The sequence below is a fragment of the Python bivittatus genome, unplaced genomic scaffold (assembly GCF_059951505.1).
Source record: "Python bivittatus isolate LINGU-HERP-01145 unplaced genomic scaffold, Pbiv_v1 ctg000410_np1212, whole genome shotgun sequence".
Lineage (NCBI taxonomy): Eukaryota > Metazoa > Chordata > Lepidosauria > Squamata > Pythonidae > Python > Python bivittatus.
This window is the reverse complement of record NW_028277067.1, coordinates 16292166-16308124: the sequence shown is the minus strand read 5'-3', so window position 1 is coordinate 16308124 and position 15959 is coordinate 16292166. Positions and strand designations below refer to the sequence as shown.

The following is a 15959-nucleotide window of genomic DNA, read 5'->3' as shown; positions in this document are numbered from 1 at the left end:
TTCCAAGAGTGGGAAAAGGATAAGGGATAGAAGAGGATTTTTTAGAAAGTAACGTACTACAATGATTACAACTATCAGAAATGTGACAAGCAAAACAGCTAACTGATATATCTGCATGATGATGGAAGGTCATCAAAGAGAGGACAAACTGAAGTACAGAACATTAGTTTATCCCCATTTGGGAGAGTCTACAGAACTCCCATCTTGTGTTCCTTCAAAATTAAAGATCTTCCACTCTAAATTTGCAGCAAATTTGCACTGTTAAGCTTAATGGTGTTATATTGTTTTCTAAACGTTAAAAAGAGTAATGAAAACATACAAAACAAACTGTATACATCACCTCCATCAATCAAGTACTGTTACTACATCACCAATCGCAGCCCTGCAATCCCCAAGGAAGAGGGCAAAAAGTCATACATGAATTAGTAGCTCTGAGTGCAAAAAAGGAACTGTTTCGACACTCCCTTTATCTACTTAGATGAAAAGAATCACTTCAAATAACTTCTTCCAAAAGTTATCAATTTATTATGAAGCTGTCTTAAGGCTTTGTGAACATCTTTATTTCTTAAAGTGTAGATGATGGGATTGGCTAAAGGAGTCAAGACTGTATAAAACATGGATAAAATTTTGTTAAAGTGCCTCAGAGTGGGGGTGTCTGGAAACATGTAGACAATGATTAATGTGCCATAAAAAAGACAAACCACCATGAGATGAGAGGAACAGTTTGAAAAAGCTTTTCTCCTTCCAATGCTGGATTTGATTTTTATGATGGCAATGATGATTAATATATAAGACGTGAATGTTAGAATAAATGGTATGGCAATATCAGTGATGGATGTGAAGATACTAACAAGTTTGAGTGAGCTTGTGTCACTACAGGAGAGCTTTTTCAGTGGAATGAAGTCACAAAAGTAATGGTCAATGACATTCGGTCCACAAAAGGTTTGCTGAGTGATCAAGAGTACTATGGTGCCATTAGCTATTAGCCCATTCAGCCATGCTCCAGCCATAAGCTGGAAACACAGTTTCTTACTCATAATGGAAGTATAAAGAAAAGGTCTGCATATGGCCAGATAGCGATCATAAGACATTGCTGCAAGGAGACAAGTTTCTACAGCTGCAAAAGAGCCAAAGAAATAGTATTGGGCTAGACACTGACTCACAGTAATAGTTCTGTCTCCAGTTAACCAATTCATCAACATTTTTGGCAAGATACTTGAGGTATAGCAGGTCTCCAGGCAGGACAAATTCCCAAGGAAGAAGTACATGGGGGTGTGAAGGTGTGGGTCAGCTACAACTAGCATAATGATAAGGAGGTTTCCAGTTACTGTTGCAAGATAAATTACCAGGAAAAGCAAAAAAAGCAGAGGCTGCAGCTCCGTAGCATTCCCCAAACCCAAGAGGATGAATTCTGTGATACCTGACTGGTTTCCTGTCTCTGCATCCAGCATTATGTTTAGCTCACTGCATCTCATTCAGCTTGTAGCTTGGGTGAAATAAAGGACGTCATCCACAATCAGCCATAGAGCTCTCCACGTCCCTATCAGGTTCTTCTTCTTAGCTGATGAATGAAATCAGAGTTATGACTGACATCAGGAAGCACCCTGTGCTCCAGTATTCACCCATCTTTTTCTGTATTGGAAGACCTGAAAAATTGGCAAATACAAGAAATAATTTTCAACACAGCCCACAATCCCAAAAACAAAACATAGCAAAACTCTGGGGTAATTGTCAATGTCAATGGTGATATTCATAAGGATGCAAAATAACATTTTTAAGATTATCATGCTCTATGCTTCTCTACATACTTCCCCACACCCCATACTTCCACTTCGTTAAATATAAAATTGTATATCAACTCAGGCAATGAAGTTAGTATTAGAACCAATATACAGTGATTAATCAAAGAAGTAACCAGAAGAAGAATGATCCTGGATTTTATGAAAAGGACATATACCAAAGATTGCAGTCACTGTGGTTAATGGGTGGGAGTATAACCCATGTATTTTCTTAATACCAGTTTGAGAATGTCAGCTTCATTGGTGGATCATTTCTGATCTTCACCATAAGAAATCACTGCTGCTGACAATGAATCTCTTAGCAATTCTAGTGCACTAGCAGTACTATACTCATTCTCTCCCACTTACTGTAAAGGAAACTATAACTTTGTTCCCTCTGTCAGTTTAAAAAGGCCACACATAATTAGAAAATTACTATACCTTAAAATCTTCAAAGGGGTATGGGGATTCTCTAACACAATAGAATACTTAATAATTTTTCTATTATACTGAGATATACATTTAAAATATGGATAGATGTTGAAGAATCCCATCTATGTATCCAAGATCTGCATGTAATCTTGTTCAGTAAGAAAACTGTGTTATACTGGCTGGAAGAAATTATGCATAATCCCTTCTTAGAGTTTACACTGGAATGTGGTGCATTTGGCATCCAAAGTTATTCGTTTATAAAACACTGGTATTTCCCACTGAATTTCCCACTACAAATTAACAGGTAGAAATGGGAAAACTGACGTAAATTTTAAAATTCTTATGCTAATAGGGGTAATTTAAACGTTATTTCTCCCAACAGGAAGAAAAGCTGGAAATCTAACATTTGAAGTGTAAATTGATTACAATATGACCAAATCCTATCATTTTTCAAAGAAGTGGTAAGGGAAATGTAGCTGAACAAATCATCCTTGAAGCAGAGTAAAACTCTAAATATAGATTGAGTTATGTGAGCCCATCGTATCCATCATATGATAAAGTTAAAACAAGTCTCCCCAAATATAGCAGTATCTAAGGGTAGAACTTACTTGCAGCAGGTTAGCCTCATATTCATAGATTTCCCAGCAGTCAGAATTTTGAGAGAACCTCCAGGAAATGATGTGCTCTTTATACCACTATTTATAAAAATAGTAGTATATGGCCTGTGTGGTGAGCCCTACTATAAAAATAAGAGCCTTAAAATACTATCCCTGTACTCTTCAAATAAGTGATCTAGGGGGGATTAATTGTTCATCTTCAGGTTTAATTAGGAGTTTGAATGATGTAATCCATCTCTTAACTCCAAAGAAGATTCCTATATTAATTATTTCACCTAAGGATCTCTGTCTTCTTCAGTGCTTATTAGTTTGGAAGACTAATTGATTCAACTGAAATCTTTCTCAGGAATGGTATCTTGAGAGTGTAGGAGCACATTCATGCATAGTGATTCTATTGCCTGCTGATACAGTTTGGATTTCTTTCACTCCGTAATATTCACTCTCCACAATTTGCTTAGTATTACTTGAAATCAGGTTCCTGCCATTGTTATTATCATTACTTTATTTCATTGGTCACACATTTCAATCTCTACCTGAAGTAGTTGAACGTATATTGTAAAATGTGAAACAATACAAGAATCATCCCGACAGTTCTACATGGATGAATTTTAACTCCAAGGAAACTTATATTTTACGTAATAGGAGAGAAATATTCTGCTTTCTATTATGAAAGCCTGAGATCTTAATCAAGATAAATTGTTTCTGTTTTAGGCAGGCAATATCACAATAAAATAGTGAACAGTTTTTCACCTGAAACCAAGAAACATGAGCCATAAATTGACAGTGTGCTCCCCACCACCACCACCATCACTCCCCTGTAAGGCTGGCAGCATCAGAACACAATGGCCAGTTTCTCCTGTTGAGGTAGGCAGCCTCAGAGTTATGTCACAATGGCCCTCAGTAATATTTCTGGCAGGCAGCCTCAGGGCACAGTGGTCAGTCACTCTTCTTCAGGTGAGAAATATCAGCCTTGGTCATATTGAATCAGGAAGAGATAGCAGGACCTATGTCTCAACACATTTCAATGTAGAGGAAAGGAGGAAAGGCCTTGAAGGACAGGAGAAAGAACCGCTACCAAGGTAAGAGTCAGATAAAAGTGGCCTGAGTCTGGGGCAGAAAAGTAATGTGAGTAAACATCTCAGACAAGTCCTTCCCTAGTTCTCACCAAATTAAAGTGAGAATGCATCCAGACTTGCAAGATTCTCTTATTATAGCTTTACAGTAAAAGTAGTACTGACCTACATGACATTGAATTCCTAGTCTGATCTACCTTGAAGGGCTATCACTCAGATAGAAGTAGTCATAGAGAAGCCTCCAAAACCTTTTTCCCTATTAAATTAGAAGCATGAACTTAGCATGAGGCAAAGCAAAGAAACATGCAGTCAGCTAGGCTGCTAATGGCCACGGAATGGTATTTCAGTATTCACTCCCTCTTCTTGAAGGTAGTATTTGAGTCTGGTGAGATTGATGTCAGGTTCAGCCCAAAGAACTCCAAGAGACAGTGCAAATACAGTTCTGTTGCGTTTATTAGCTTCCACCTCAAGACAGAAATCTCACCAGACTGAACCCAAGTTCCCAAGCCAGCCAGCCACAACACCGTGAATTCCTTAGGGAGGTGCCAGCCTCATCTTCTTGAACTTCCCACGCTCCTGTTGGGGGCTAAGAACACACTTATCTCCCTGAGCATGGCCTTCATAAGTCCATTCCATCACTGATGGAAGTGGTCAAACAGAAACCTCCAAAACCATTTCCCCTGTTAAATTAGAAGCATGAACCCATCTCCAATTCCCATGTTATTAGCATGGGGCAAAGCAAAAAAACGTGCAGTCAGCTAGGCTGCTAATGGCATGTCGGTATTCAGCAAAGGTATGGGAGAGAAAAAGATGGGGAGACTCTCTCTCTGTACCTGGGCAAATGCTCTGTGATACTTATAGCTTGTTAGAGATTGATAATGGTCAGTTGACGTAGTAGTGAATGTCAGCCTCCAAGACTTATTCAAAATAATTTTAGTGAATCATTTATTTTAGGATTACATGAAAAATCCAGAGCAAGTCAAACACATCGAAATAACAACATGCAAAGATTATACTTGAGATGATAGATTACAGAGAAATGTCTACATCCTAATAGCAAAGGAAGATGAAAAGTATGAACAGCTTTTCACATCAAGCATCTATGCTAAAAGAAAACACAACTGAAACCCAACAAAGAAAGGCAGAATGAGCTCAGAAATACAGAGAAGAGGAAGGCTCAGTAGGATATGGACTTTGGCATGAAGAAAAGCTATTAAACCTTGTATTGATTATGATGTCACTCTGAATCCTCAGGCGATACCACTAAACAAATTAACTATTATTAATACCAGAGTTCTACACTGACATTCAAAATATGACTACCTAATGAACTGAAAAGAAATTGACAATTTCAGGTGTCTCATACCCCAAATTGTCCTTTTCTCAGAAGTCATCTAAGTGCTCTGTGAACCTCTTTGTTTCTTAAAGTATAGATAAGGGGGTTGAGCAAAGGAGTTACAGTGCTATAGAAAACAGAGATCTTGTTGAGGTGTCTTAGGGAGGGGGTGTCTGACAATGATTAATGTGCCATAAAAGAGCCAAACAACCAAGAAATGAGAGCAGCAGGTTGAGAAGGCTTTTTGCCTTCCAATTGTGGATTTGATTTTGGTGATGGTGGCAGTGATACAAATATAAGAGGTGAGGGTCAACAGAAATGGAGGAGTTTTGAAAATGATGGCCATGCAAAAAGCAGAGTTCAAAGAGACTTGTGTCACTACAAGATTTTTTTGCCAGTGGATATAAGTCATAAAAGTAATGGTCTGTGACATTTGGCCCACAGAAGGATAACTGAGCCATGAGAGCCACCAGAACAGCATTAAATATCAAACAACTTATCCAGGTACCAGCTACAAGCTGGAAACACAATTTCTTATTCATAATAGAAGGACAGAACAGAGGTCTACCGAATAGTGCCAAATAGTGTCATAAGACATTGCAGCCAAAATATATGCTTCTGTACCTGCACAAAGGCAGAAAAAATGACACTGGGCTAAGCATCCACTCACAGTAATTGTTTTCTCAACACTCAGCAAGCTGGCCAACATTTTAGGCAGCAAGAAAAAAAAAAAGACAAATTTTCCATGAAAAAGTACATTGGTGTATGAAGGAGCTGATCAGCCACAAGCACGGAGATGAGAAGGTTTCCAGTTATTGTCATCAGGTAAATCACCAAGAACCCGAAAGGGAGAAGCTGCAGCTCATGGAGATTTCCAAAACCCTGAAGGATAAATGCTCTAATCCTTGTCTGATTTTCTTTTTTTACATCCAAAATTTCTTCCATTCATCAAATGTCAGTCAGATCTAGAATATATACGAAGAAGCAGACAGGTTCAGAGCCTTCTTAGCTGTTATATCAATAAGACTTACAGTTGACGCTGAAAGTTGCCGGCCAGAAATGGTCGACGCTTCAGCGGTTCGAGTCCAGCCTTCACGTTAACAGGGTGAGCTCCTGTTTCCTCCCCAGTTCCTGTCAACCCAACAGTTCGAAAACTCACGTGAGTAGATAAATGGGTACTCTCACTCCGGTGGGAGGAAAAATGCTGGTGGCGCCTTGCAAAAAGGAGTCAGGAGCAGTTGCTGGTAAGCGCGAAACCGTGCTCACCCGAAAAGGGCGCAAAGCAACGGAAACTCCGCCTCCTGCGCTCACCAGCTGGGCTCTGCTCTAGGAAGGAGGCTCTGGCAAACCAATTCTGAAACACTTGCCTTGAAAACTGCAAGGACTCGTCCAAGCAGTCACTGCAGAGTCGGGAACGACTGAGCGCAGAAAAAAAAAAAAATTAGGATCTTCCTTGTCTCTTTTTTTGTGTATGAGAACTATAACAGAGAGTTCCCATCCTACTGGAATAGAGTCACTGTTGTCTATTTAAGTAAAGAGCTCTACCAGCAATGGAACCCACCTGTCAATGTGTGTCCTGAAAAGTTCTGGGGGGTAGGAAGTCTTCACCAGGTGCCTTATTGAGTTTCAGTGACTTAATCATATGTTTAATTTCTGCCACCAACACTGGTGGCCAAGGAGGGAGGTTATCAAGGGTCAGAAACTCAGTAGTCCTCTTTTCTGGGTGAACCTGGTTGGAGCTGGCAAATAAATTAGTATTAAAATTCTCCCAAACTGAAGTTGAGATGGGGATATCAAGTAGAAGGTTATGCTCTTTCAGCATACCAGATATCATGTTCCAAAATATGACTGAGTTTGACCCTTTCACTGACTTTTCTAGCTCAGACCAAACTCTAGCTGTGTGTTGGGACTTCTTGGTGGCTGCTTCTTGTAGTTACATCTAAGCTTTAGCATCTTAGTGTGATTGCTTGGTGCAGGGTTTCTTTGAACCAAATGCATGGCTGCTGTTAGAATCTTTCATGAAGGAGAGCAGTCAAGGTCAAACCAGTTAGATGTGGTGGACTGTTGGTTCCTAGCTGGCAATTTATCTATTAAAAAGTTTTTTTAACATAGAACACAGATTTAGCATACCTGGTGAAAATTCCATTTGGGTCTTGGGTAGATGTGACAACCACTTTAATCCAGGATTGGGCCCTCTCAGAGTTCATAAAAGTAAAAATTGCCTTGGTGTGCACCTTAGACTATCAGAGTCTCCTGGCTTTCCTCACTTCAAGGTTAGCCAGTAGTATCTTACTATGTGTTATGGGTAGTCTTAAATTGGAATGACCATAAAAGTTGACTGTGATTGGTTGGTGATCACTGTCTTCACTCACGTAGATTTGAAAGTCTTAGAATAACTCAGTTTTGTCTGCTGAGACACATTTCTAATCAAGAACACTACTAGCATTCCTAATGTGGAAAGTGAAGGGATATATGAAGTGACTGTCTTTACCTCCCAGGATTTGAACATTGCATGTATATGTCAAGAAGATCAGTCTGGAGTCTGCCATGTTCCTTTTAGAGTCTGTGGAGTGCCAGGTGAGTCATTTGATAAATATTCCTCAGGTATGGTGCCCAACTTGACATAATCATACAAAGAAGCACTCACCCGAGTGTTGAAGTCCCCCAGTATTTTCTAACTGCACCCAGACATCGGGGGAGAAGCAGGAAAATGGGGGTAGGTATACATTCAGCAGCACAACTTCAGATGATTTATATTTAAATTGGATAACTGGAAGATAGAAGGGTCTTCTCTGAGGACCACTTCCTGCCCCTGCCAGCCCAGCCTTGCCTTAGCACACACAATCCTTCTGAGGCCTGCCCTTTTTTCTTGAATTTCCATGCTGGTGTAGACCAGGACCTAGAGCCTGGTCAATAAGCTTCTTTATCACCAGTGGTCAAACATGTCTCTCGGAGTGCAATAATGTTGAACTTCGAGAGGAACTCAACCATCTCCATCTGACATTCCATCTGGCTATATTCCATGTCAATAACCAGATACAGCCTCCTTGTTTATTGTCAGAAGAAGTAGCTGGCAATATGCTGAGGTCTATGGTTGAATGGTATGGCTCATGCAGTCACTCTGCAGGTGGTGTCTTCTGTCACCAAGAGTCGAAACAGACATGATGGTTTATAATCAATTGAATTAAGTTCCATATTAGTTAGGGGTGGGGAGATGAAATAAAGGGGAAAAATGTCTAAACAATTGTACTTTGATTATTCACACTAAAAAGAGGGAATCAAAGTTGTTTTTCCTTAGTCTTTACTTCTCTAAGTAAAGCAACTAGCCCCATTATTTTTACTTTTTCTTATCAAGAAATGCCATTAATCCCCAAAGGCATTTGTTAATTAGAATATTTTATTTATTTTATTTTATTTATTTAATAGACTTGTCCCCACCCATCTCCCCACAATGGGGGACTCTGGGCGGCTTACAACAACTAAAATCAAAAATACATAATTAAAAGTTATAAAAACCAGACATTACAAAGATAAAAAGGCTAAAAAATCCAAGAGGCCGATAGGGGCCACACCAGGCCACTAAGGGGCCAGCCAACCCCATTTCTGATATCCTCCCTCCCCACCCCAGGCCAGATGGCAGAGCCAGGTCTTCAAATCCCTCTGAAAGGCCTGGAGTGAGGGGGCCTGTCTCACCTCCGAGGGCGAGATGTTCCAAAGGCCGGGGGCTAGAGCAGAGAAGGCCCGCCTTCTGGACCCCGCTAATCGAAGTTCTTTTACTACGGGGATCCGGAGCATGCCCTCTCTGTGAGATCGGGTGGGACGGGTTGAAATCGTGGGGGCGAGGCGGTCCTTCAGGTAACCTGGCCCCATGCCATGTAGGACTTTAAAGATGATAACCAACACCTTGAATTGGACCTGGAAGCAAACCGGTACCCAATGCAGCTCACGGAGCAGAGGTGTTATATGGGTCCTTCTTCGAGCCCAAAAAATTGCTCACGCGGCTGCATTCTGGACCAGCTGAAGCTTCCGGATACTCTTCAAGGGTAGCCCCATGTAGAGTGCATTGCAGTAGTCTATCTGGGAGATAACAAGGGCATGAGTGACTGTTCGCAGGGCACCCCGATCCAGGAAAGGGCGTAACTGGTGCACAACCCGAAGCTGTGCAAAAGCCCTCCTGGCCATGGCTGCCACCTGCTCTTCAAGCATGAGCCATGAGTCCAGGAGGACCCCCAAATTATGCACTGGGTCTGTCTGGGGCAGTGCTACCCCATCCAGGACCAACAATGACAACGTCCCGGATACAGAGGAGCCATTAACCCACAGCCACTCCATCTTGCCAGGGTTCAGCTGGAGCCTGTTGTTCCCCATCCAGACCCTCACAGCCTCCAGGCACTGCGAGAGGGTGGTCACGGCATCACTTACCTCACCAGGGATGGAGATATATAGCTGAGTATCATCAGTATATTGATGATACTTCATCCCATGATGGTGGATGATCTCACCCAGTGGTTTCATATAGATGTTGAAAAGGAGCAGAGAGAGAACCGAACCCTGTGGCACCCCACAAAGGAGGGGCCGAGGATGGGACCTCTCGCTCCCTATCACCACCGATTGGGATCGGCCCTGGAGAAAGGAGGTGAACCAGCACAAAACTGTGCCGCCCACCCCCATATCCCTGAGCCGTCCCAATAGGATACCGTGGTCGATGGTATCGAACGCCGCTGAGAGATCAAGGAGAGCAAGGATGGTTGCACTACCAACATTCCTCTCCCACCAGAAATCATCCGTAAGTGCGACCAATGCTGTTTCCGTTCCATAGCCGGGCCTGAAACCTGGCTGATAAGGGTCCAGATAATCCATTTCCTCCAGGACCCTTTGGAGCTGCGAAGCCACCACTTTCTCAACCAAGAAGGGGAGGTGGGAGACTGGACAAAAGTTGTCCAGTACAGTAGGATCCAGGGAGGGCTTCTTGAGGAGGGAGTGCACCAATGCCTCTTTAAAGGGTGCTGGAAACACTCCCTCCTGCAAGGATGCATTAACCATCGCCTGGATCCAACCACATGTCACCTCCCGAGCTGCTTTCACCAGCCAGGAGGGGCATGGGTCCAGCTGACAAGTGATGGCCTTCACAGTCTGGAGGATCCTGTACACTTCCTCAGGAACCACAGGATCAAACCGTTCCCAGATAACTAGGCAAGAACGATCCCCTGATATCTCCCCAGACCCTGCACCATGCTTGGAGTCCAACTTGGAATGAATCCGAGCGATTTTATCCTGCAGGTGCTCTGCAAATTCCTCTGTGCAGCCCTGCAAATGAACCACTGCTTCCCCCTTACCAAGGAGGGACCTAGTGATCCCAAACAGGACTGCCGGGCGGCACTCTGCAGACGCAATAAGGGCAGAGAAGTATTGATGCTTTGCTGCCCTTATCGCCACAATGTAGGCCTTAATAGCAGCTCTAACATGTGTTCAGTCAGATTCAGTCTGTGTCTTCCTCCAACGGCGCTCTAGATGTCTCTTACCCCTCTTCAGTACCCTCAACTCCTCTGTAAACCAAGGGGAGTGTCGGGGCCGACGTGGCAAGAGAAGCTGCAAAGGCGCAATCCTGTCCAAGGCCCCAGCTGCTTCTCTATTCCAGGCAGCAGCCAGGGCCTCCGCTGGACCGTGCAGCAGGTCCACGGGAATATCCCCCAGCTCCCTCTGAAACCCTGATGGGTCCATCAGGCGCCGGGGGCAGACCAATCGCATGGGTCCTGCCTCCCTGCGGAGGGGGGTGGCATAAGAGAAACTCAGGGTCACCAGGACGTGATCTGACCGTGACAGCGGGGAAAGCTGTACATCTCCCCTCAGATCACTTTGCCATTGCTCAGACAAGAAAATTAAATCCAGCATGTGGCCACTATCTCGGGTTGGGTCCCGCACAATTTGAGACAGGCCTATGGCTGCCATGGTAGTCATGAACTCCCGAGCTGCCTCCGAGGACTGTCCCAGGGATGGCAGGTTGAAGTCCCCCAGAACCATAAGCCTGGGGAACTCCACTGCCAGCCCCAAGACAGCCTCCAGCAGCTCAGGCAGGCAGGCTGCCATGCAGCAGGGAGGTTGGTACAGTAGCAGCACTTCCAACTGTTCGTGGGCGCCCAGCCAGAAATTTGTGAAGCAATGCCCCTGAAGTCCACTAGAGACTCTCGGTGTTTTGTGTTAAGCTTTTATTACAAAACCACTCCCTTTCTCAAAGGTTTCAAGTTTATTTTAAGGAAACTATATAATTTAGGACAGATCCCCGAAAGTTGATATCAAAATGGTGAGAAAATTCAAGCCTTTTTGAAAGGTGGTTTCTGGTTCATAAAGTTCATGGCACTATGATGTTTGAGATCTTTCCTTACTGTTGATGGTGTGAATTTTAATCTTGGTTGAAGTAATGAATATTTCTTGGTATATCCTGATTTTTGGGTATATCCTGTTTATTTATCACTAATCTTTCTCATTTTTGAAGGCCAATGTGAAGAAATATGGTTAAAACCGAGAGTTGCCTAATTTAACCCTCCTGCATCTCCTGCTAAATGTGTCTGTCTCCTTAGTCATGGGAATAAGTGTAGGATTGTATAGGTATATTAGAGGCCACTGGATGGAAAAGGTGTCTCCTTCTATGAGTATGGGATTTCCATTTCACTTTGTTTACACTCCCCAATCCTTCCATAGCCATTTGAATGTGACTTTTTCTCTCTTCTCGAGCAACACTTTTGTGAGTTCCCAACATTATTCCCTTCTTACAATGCTAAGGAAGGAACAGATTTTTAATCATGAATGGTATGCCACAATTACATCCAGAACGGTTTCAAGCAGATACAATACAACAATAAAACTAAATAAATAAATATTTAATCATAACAAAACATGTCAATGGGAGAGAATGTAAAAACAAAGTCTCTATGTTTTGGAAAATTATCAAACACATTTTTACTGATTCATTTTCAACTATTACATTCAACTACTAGCTCATTGAAACCAGCAGATATAAATATTATATAATAAATGAGTGAAAGCAGAGACATTTCTATATCCTGGTAATAAAGGAAGATTATGAGTATAAACAACTTTTCAAATCAAGTGTCTGTACAAAAAGAAATACTTCATAGAGGTGAAAATGCAACAAGAATGGGGCAGAACCACCAATAAAATACAGAGAGAAGAGGAGGAATCAATCAGATTGGGACTTTGGCATAAAACAAAGCTCTTAACTCTTGTGCCTGCCATGATCCCATTCCGAACTTCAGCCAATACTGCTAAACAGAATAGCAGCCTATTTATGACACCAAATTTTCATATTCTACCTAATGAAGTGAAAAGAAATTGTCAATTTCAGATGACTCCTGTCAAAAATTATCACTTTATTAAAAAGTCGTCTTAGGGCTTTGTGAACTTCCTTGTTTCTCAAAGTATAGATAAGAGGGTTGGCCAAAGGTGTCATGACTGTATAGAAAATGGAGAAGATTTTACTCAATTGCCTCAGTGAAGGGATGTCTGGCAATGTGTAGGAAATGAATAATGTGCCATAAAAAAGGCAAACCACCATGAGATGAGAGGAGCAGGTTGAAAAGGCTTTTTGCCTTCCAATGGTAGATTTGATTTTGATGATGATGCCAATGATCCAAATATAAGAGATTAGGCTCAGAAGAAATGGAACAATTATAAAAGTAATAGCTAGGCAAAAAGAGAAGAGTTCAGGGACACTGGGGTCAGTACAGGACAGTCTCTTCAGTGGGCGAAAGTCACAAAAGAAATGGTCTATGACATTAGGCCCACAAAAAGATAATTGAGTCATAACAGCTACAAAAATGACATTTAATGTTAAACTGCTTACCCATGTCCCTACCATAAGCTGGAAACAGAATTTCCTATTCATAATAGAAGCATAGTACAAGGGTCTACAAATTGCCAAATAGCGGTCATAAGACATTGCAGTCAAAATATATGTTTCTGTAGTTCCACAAATGCTAACAAAATGAAACTGGGCTAGGCATCCAATCACAGTAATAGTTTTCTCTCTAGCCAGCAAGTTGGCCAACATTTCAGGCAGCAAGACAAAGCTATAGCAAGTGTCCAAGAAAGATAAATTTGCCAGGAAGAAGTACATTGGGGTGTGAAGGTGTTGATCAGCCACAACTAGCAGAAAGATGAGAAAGTTTCCAGTTGTTGTCATCAGATAGGCCACCAAAAGGAACCCAAAAAGGAGAGGTTTCAGGTTAGGAAGATTTCCAAAACCCAGAAGGATAAATTCTCTGATGCTCGTCTGGTTTCCATTTTCTGCATCCAGAATTTCTTCCATTCATCAAATATCATTCGTATCTACAATATGTACCAAGAAGCAGGCATGTTCAAGGAAGCCTATGAAATTTTTTTCTGATTTATTTCTTGAAAACTTAACAATATCCTGAGAATATTGGTAGCTTTTATTCACCATTATTCCACTTAGATAGCAGGATGGCTGGGATTTTATGGCTAAAAGTAGCAAAACTTTCCTTGAAAACAATGTGAAATTACTACTGATATATGCTGAACTTATGTTGAATGTGTATACATACAATATGACTATGGTTGTTCATCTGCTTGTCTTTGTTCACACCATAATCCATTCTACATTTTGTAATAAATTGGTCTTGGAATCAACAAAAAAATAAAATTATTGACCAAGGAAGGACCTGAGGGAAGGGATACTGGACTTAATAATGACATTCCTATGGCATTACACAAAGTAATGTGTTCCAGTATGGAACATTGAACATATTGTTATTATACTTACTTAAAAAATAAGAATAGAGTTCAGCATAGTTACATTTTATATCAAATCAGGAAAACATGGTACTAATGAAATAATCTTCTTCTGTCCCCAGTTTAATATCCCACAAATTATACAGTGTATCAATACTGAAGTATTTAAATCCCTAGCAAGTAAGTCATCTAAATCACTTTTACAGTCACCAGAGGCTAATACATAATTTTCTGGACATTTCAGTAAAAAGTTGATAAGTACTCACAGAACTATCTTACAATAATTTTTCTAATACATCTCTGAAGCTTATCTATATTGTATACTCACAATTTCTCATAGTTATTGTAAGCAGTATTCCAACTTTGGATAGGGAAAAATGGAGAAGCCAATTTATTGCTGTGTAAAAAAGAAAAGAAAAGAAACATTTTCTTGAGGCATTTCTGAACCAGCTTCTGCCTGAGATATCAACCAGGACAATGAAACTGCATAGTAAATCTTATTACAAAGCCATCAATGATAGAAAGTGTTCCTTAGCAAGCATCCAGGAGGTTATCTTCCCTGAATGACACCACCATGTGTTTTCACAAAATCAGCCCAAGAAAAAAAGAGTCCAAACCTTTGAATTTGTCTTCCTGGGGTTGGCTTTGCACATTGCATGAATGTATGGTAACTTGTTGAAGAAATCGCAGTGCCTTGGTTTACAGACCAGAAAAACTCTCTTCCTAGATGAAGCTGAAATAAAAGGAATCCATATTATGGCTTAGTACCAACTGTAAAGCTATCCAATCTTTGAATGGAAAAGAAGGCCATGAAAGAGGGCATCATTCTTCCTCAACATATGATTGTGTCTAAAATTGGGATTTCTCGCAGTATTTTAATGTTTTAATGTTTTAATATTTAAAAAAAATTCTCCAAGGATCCAATATTATTCATCTCCAAATCACTGCTGAGGATCTGTCCTCTGGGCAAGCTGGAGCTTTTTCTTCTATATGAAAGAAGTGTTTCTGTGTATATACAATTAATTAATCCTGGGAGATTTGTTGCTGATAAAGTTTTGATGCAATTTGATTGTAAAACCCAAAAGGAGATTCTCGTGTTAATTCTTCTTCCTTGGGATTCCTATGTTGTTTAGAGCTTACTGATTCTGAAGATTGGTTGACTCATTTGAAATATTTTTCAGGCAATGAATTCTGAGAGTCCAGGGAATCACATTCATGCACAGATAACGATAGATGTCTGTACTTTCTACTGCTAACATGTTGAAAAATTGGCTTGTTCATTAGTCAGCTTGTCCCATAGACATGCAAGAACTACATACAAGCACGCCAAGGCCACTGGTCCTAGGGCTCCAAAGCACCCCCAAAAGCAGTCCGGCTCCCACTGTTCACTGCCTGCTGTGCTGCACCATGCCATGCTGCCCAACACAACTGCAGACTCCGCCTAGCCACAACGGCCTCCGCCAAGCTCCGCCAGGTGAGAGGCTCCGGGACACCCCCAGAGCTGATAATCTGCCATCGGGCAGCTGCCAGGTCATTCAGGTAAACCAATGGGGTAGAAATGGGGTATATAATACCCATACCCTGTTCAAAGTCTAGCAACGTCTAGCATGGTGATTGGCATTCGTTCCTGGTCGCCATCTTGGCAAGTACCTTTAAAGTACTTACCACATTCAGTGGCTAGTACCTTTAAAGTCTAGTTTAAAGTTGATGAGATCCATGATTCTGGGTATTTTGATCTTTGTGTATTTGGTCAGGTTGAGTGTGTGTGTAGTACTGCTGCCATGGATTCTTTTGCTAGTTCTGGATTTATGACCATAAAGAGCACTGTGATGTCGAATGAAACCATAATTTCATCTTCTTCTACAACATAGCCAAAGAACTTACAAAAAAGCTGAGACATCTCACAGAGGGAAGTGAATCAACTCCCCACTACAGTGCCTCCAGAAAATCAAAG

At 41.4% G+C, this 15959-nt stretch overlaps 2 protein-coding genes across 2 annotated transcripts; both read right to left on the bottom strand.

The window, feature by feature from the left end:
- Positions 1-488: 488 nt before the first annotated feature.
- Positions 489-1451, bottom strand: LOC148215483 (olfactory receptor 11A1-like). Its single transcript, XM_088143302.1, has one exon. It carries the CDS (start codon positions 1449-1451, stop codon positions 489-491), a length of 963 nt encoding a protein of 320 aa, XP_087999428.1.
- An 11112-nt stretch (positions 1452-12563) lies between these two features.
- LOC148215482 (olfactory receptor 2G3-like) lies at positions 12564-13562 on the bottom strand. The gene has a single exon (XM_088143301.1). The coding sequence runs from the start codon at positions 13560-13562 to the stop codon at positions 12564-12566; it is 999 nt and encodes a 332-aa protein (XP_087999427.1).
- Between the last annotated feature and the right edge of the window lie 2397 nt (positions 13563-15959).

Coding starts and splice junctions, on each gene's coding strand:
- LOC148215483 (XM_088143302.1), bottom strand. CDS start 1,451: ATGCTGGATGCAGAGACAGGAAACCAGTCAGGTATCACAGAATTCATC.
- LOC148215482 (XM_088143301.1), bottom strand. CDS start 13,562: ATGGAAGAAATTCTGGATGCAGAAAATGGAAACCAGACGAGCATCAGA.